Source organism: Triticum aestivum, chromosome 4A, assembly GCF_018294505.1.
Source record: "Triticum aestivum cultivar Chinese Spring chromosome 4A, IWGSC CS RefSeq v2.1, whole genome shotgun sequence".
Lineage (NCBI taxonomy): Eukaryota > Viridiplantae > Streptophyta > Magnoliopsida > Poales > Poaceae > Triticum > Triticum aestivum.
Genome location: NC_057803.1, coordinates 726,386,560 through 726,390,961, shown reverse-complemented (window position 1 = coordinate 726,390,961; position 4,402 = coordinate 726,386,560). Strand labels below are relative to the sequence as shown.

The 4,402-nt window shown below is 46.9% G+C and overlaps 1 protein-coding gene across 1 annotated transcript; it reads right to left on the bottom strand.

The window, feature by feature from the left end:
* Nucleotides 1–234: 234 nt before the first annotated feature.
* Nucleotides 235–4,017, bottom strand: LOC123084428 (6-phosphogluconate dehydrogenase, decarboxylating 1-like). The gene is made up of 3 exons (XM_044506038.1): nt 3,404–4,017; nt 1,617–1,767; nt 235–483 (listed from the first exon to the last, which is right to left on the bottom strand). Exons 1-3 carry the CDS (start codon nt 3,988–3,990, stop codon nt 235–237), a joined length of 987 nt encoding a protein of 328 aa, XP_044361973.1. The 5' UTR covers nt 3,991–4,017.
* Nucleotides 4,018–4,402: the final 385 nt, after the last annotated feature.

Genomic DNA, 4,402 nt, shown 5'->3' with positions numbered 1-4,402 from the left:
GCACACACCTGGGAACCGGTCATCTCCATGGAGGCCGGTGGAAGGGTGAGGGAGCACGGTCGTGATGCAGCTGGAGAGCGAGGAAACGGCGGAGAGGGAGTCGTCCTAGGTGAAGCGAGGTTCGCCATCGCCGGCGTGGATGATGGCATGGAGGGTGGCTTACCGGCGTGCGGCGTGGTCGAACGTGTGCAGAGATGCAGCACGGCTCCTTCTCCTCCCTAACCGACACTGCCATTACGCCGCCGCGAGCTTCTGGCCACAAATATTGCATGCGAGGTGCGGCACGGTTCCTCCTCCGCCACATGGTGAGTCAGTGAATGAAGAAGGAAACAATCCAAAAGCAGAAGCAGAGTAGCAAACCTGCCTCCGCAGCTTCTCCATTGTGTAAAGTACGCCTTTGAGCTCGGTTTGCGCACTTCTTAGACCCGTCTCTGCAGGACCTGCACCAGGAAACGCCCAATCAAAGACAGTTGAGTCCAGCATCTACACATTACTCCAGCAATGCTGGATGTTAGTTCAGTTCAGAGTGTAAATAGATCAATCTCGGATAAGAATTTATCGCACCAAGTACAGATAATATTCTGTCAAAATGAGTCGATTTTGAACAAAGTTCGATAGAACTTGGACTAAGTTCCAGTCAGTTGATCTTTGAACTATATTCTACATAGAGAGGGTAATACCGAAAAAAGTCTTGCAAAGACCAAGCTCCATGGAGCTCATTTGTCAAAAAATATCAAAATATATTTAGAATATTAAAAAATGTCAACTTTTTTCTACAAATACATATGCATATTCTTCAAGTATGTACACGATTTCGTCAACTAAATTGATTGTTTGCATCCTACACAAAAAAGACCAATATCTGGCCCAAATACAACAAAGAAAAGGCCCATTTTAATATGTTATTTGTCTTTTCTGTGTATATCACATATTAATATATATGTTAACAAAATTTTACACATGAATACTACAAATATATGTCTACATGTATACGTTTTTTCAGTTTTTTTTTGATGTCTACAAATATATGTCTACATGTATATGTGCATTTTTGCTGAAAGAAAAATAAAGAGCTCAATGGAGCTCAGCCTCTGCAGAAACTTTTCATGGTAATACCACCATTTTCATGATTATTTATGTTCACAGTTAATCTTGTTTTTTGACAGTGTGTTCACAACTGAACTATGTAACACAAGAACTGTACTGTACATGATCCAGTACAAAAAAATTACATAAACAGTGCCACACCAACGAGGGGGGTGACTTGCGAATCCCAGTTGACCTTGCAAAGGTGTTTGAGCTCATCGGAGATGATTTCTGCTGTTGCCACGCCATTGCCACGGACAGCCACCACCGCAAGGAGTGGGGTATCCGATACTTCCACCTCCGGAACCTCGATATGGAAGAACCCCATCCCTTCGATACCGTGTCAAAGATAGTGGGTTTTTTGGCGAATCTTTGACCCAGCATATAATGAAAGTCATTCTCTGGCGAACCTTTTTATACGAGTACAATACTTGATCATGTTTGATTCCGGAAAGGTACTAGAATCTTTCGAACTTTTAAATTATTTTTGCATATAGGGTGCCCGAGAGCACCGGAATTGGCAAAGCTACCTGTATGGCTGATGGGACGCATTGGCCTGGTCCCTGGTTTCTTCGCGTAGCTATTCTCAGCTCCTCGTAGATCAGATCGGTGTTGAAGGCCGAGCAGAACAGCGGCTGCCTCAGCTTATTCAGGTTCAGAACAGGTGTTGACTGTTGAGTCCTGCAGTAAGCAGATCACAGGAAAAACAGGGCTCAGAAAAGGATTTTCGGGTACTATTGTGGTTCTTGCATCTTCACCAATGAAGATAGTAGCACCAGCAGCCAGTCCACTCCTGCGAACCCAAGGTAAGTCCCATACTTTGCGCATTGCATCTCCGAGCGCAGCCAACAATGACAATGCCATGGTGAGCATCTTCAGTTTCATGGCCACAAACCTTGCAAAATCCGCACCACAGCTTCTCCAGCGTGCAAAGTACGCCTTCAAGCTCGGTTTGCGGACTCCACAGAAGAGCTGTCTTTGCACGACTGAGCGCTGATGACCGGCAATCAAGGACAGTTTAGTCCAGCCTATATACACTCCAGCAATTAGATGGAAGTTAGCCCAAGAGCATAAATGGGTCCATCTGATGAAACTTGGGTGCTATAAATACGGTAATATTTTGTCGAAACGAGCCAGTTTACAACATAGTTCGACAAAACTTGGACTCAGTTCCAGTCAGTCAAACAGATTTTCTCTACCATGTATGTCTGAACTTTGAACTAAATATGATCTTTGACGGTTTGACCTACATAGAGGCTAATGATATCACCACCCCTTTCATGATTACTTATGTTCACAGTTGGAACTTCCTTTTTCGACCGTGTGTTCACATTTGGGTAGGCAAACATGGCCTATCTTCCAAACAAAAAAGGACTTGTCACATGCTACCATAGACACAACTTGTGAGAATCATATGAGACAACAAACAAACAACAAGCAGTGGTTCTGCTCAGAAAGCAAACTTGAGAAAGCAGGACCATTTGCTATCCAACACAGGTAGGTAAAACACACATTTTATTCAAACTAATTCAGAATGGCAATGTCTTCCCTCCAGGGTTGATAAATCACATGGAAGTGGTGGGGACTGGAGAGAATATGTGATCTCCTTGTAGAAATTAAATACAGGACTCATTACTCGAATAATAAAAATTAAATGGCGGTTGCTCCCCTACAGGAAAAGGACTCATGACTGGCAGCAACAAAGGATATCAAGAAGACGAAACCTGATGGGCCGTCTCTTGGTAGAGCGGCAGCAGCAGCTTAGATCTTCGAGTTGGCGATCTTGTACCACTCGGTGTGGAAGGAGCCGGGCATGTCGACCCTCTCGTAGGTGTGCGCCCCAAAGTAGTCCCTCTGGGCCATAGTTGGCATGTTTCCGGTACGGTGGGAACAAGGAACGGGAACGAGGGACGGGAGTCCGTGGCTGAAAAAAATAGGGTACAACGAGGGTATACATCTCTCGAATGATTTTTTTTATAGCGGGGACGCGATCCAATCCGTTTGGGTACGATGGACCCGGTACGGTACCATGGGTCGAGGAACGCAGTTCCTGAAGAACGACGACTCCCTGACGGTCATAATTCCTTGTTGTTAATGAATCCCTTGCAACTAATAGACTGGAGGAAGAACGAGGAGTCCTTGAGAAAAGAAACGCCGGCGTGAGTAAATTATGCCTCGCGTTTTGGCTGTTGGATCCTTGAACCTGAATCGAGGAGCAGGCTGCGGGGACGCTGAATCTTCATCGAATTGTACCGAATCCGACCTCGTTCCCAAATCCGATTCCGGGTCGATGAATCGGGATCGAGGGACGGCCTACCGTTCCCCGTTTCCGGCTACTATGCTCTGGGCCTGGACGAGGTTGGCAGGAAGCCTGTCCCTCCGGTAGGAGTCGAAGTATGCCAGACTCGCAGACATGCCGGGGGTGCTGACGCCGTTGTTGATGGCGAGGCAGACGACCCTCCGCCACGCGGCTTGCCTGTCCATGATCTCCTGGGCAAACTCGGGGTCGATGAGGAGGTTGGCGAGCTCACCGTTCCTGTCATAGGCCTTCTTGATGCGGTCGAGGAAGCTGGCACGGATGATGCACCCGCCCTTCCAGATCCTGGCCAGCTCGCCGAGCTTGAGGCCCCATCCCTTCTCCGTGCTCTTGGCCTTGATGATGTTCATGCCCTGGGCATAGCTGCAGATCTTGGAGGCGTAGAGGGCCTTCCTCACATCCTCGATCAGCTGTGCCTTGTCAACAGTTTCGCCGCTGCTGTAGTCACCCTGGAAGATCTTGGAAGCAGCCACCCTCTCGTCCTTGAGCACGCTGAGGAACCTGGAGTCCAAGGACGCCTCAATGGTAGGAGCAGCCACAGAGAGCTCAGCGGCCTGCTGCACTGTCCACTTCCCGGTTCCCTTCATCCCGGTCTTGTCCAGGACCTTGTCGACCAAGTTTTTTTATTAATAGAGGGGTTTCCCTCCATTAACGAAACCAAACCTTCTGCGAGAGGCATGGATTTGCTTCCGTAAGAGGCACGGCCGTGCCTCTCGGAAACGGGAAAAAGAAGAATTTTGTTTCTTTTTTGCTTTCGCGAGAGGCACGGATTTGTTTTCACCAGAAGCATAAGTTTTCTTCCGCAAGAGTCAGTCATGCCTCTTTCGAAAAGAGAAAAAACATATGCTCCTGGTTTGGTTTTTTTGTATGTTTTTTTTTGTAAAAAAATGTTTGTCAAAACCTATCAGCATGGGATATTGTTTTGAATATCTCCACGCAGAATCGAATGGTGAAAATGGTTCAAAATTTGGACGCACGGTTTAAGAGATAGAAAATGTT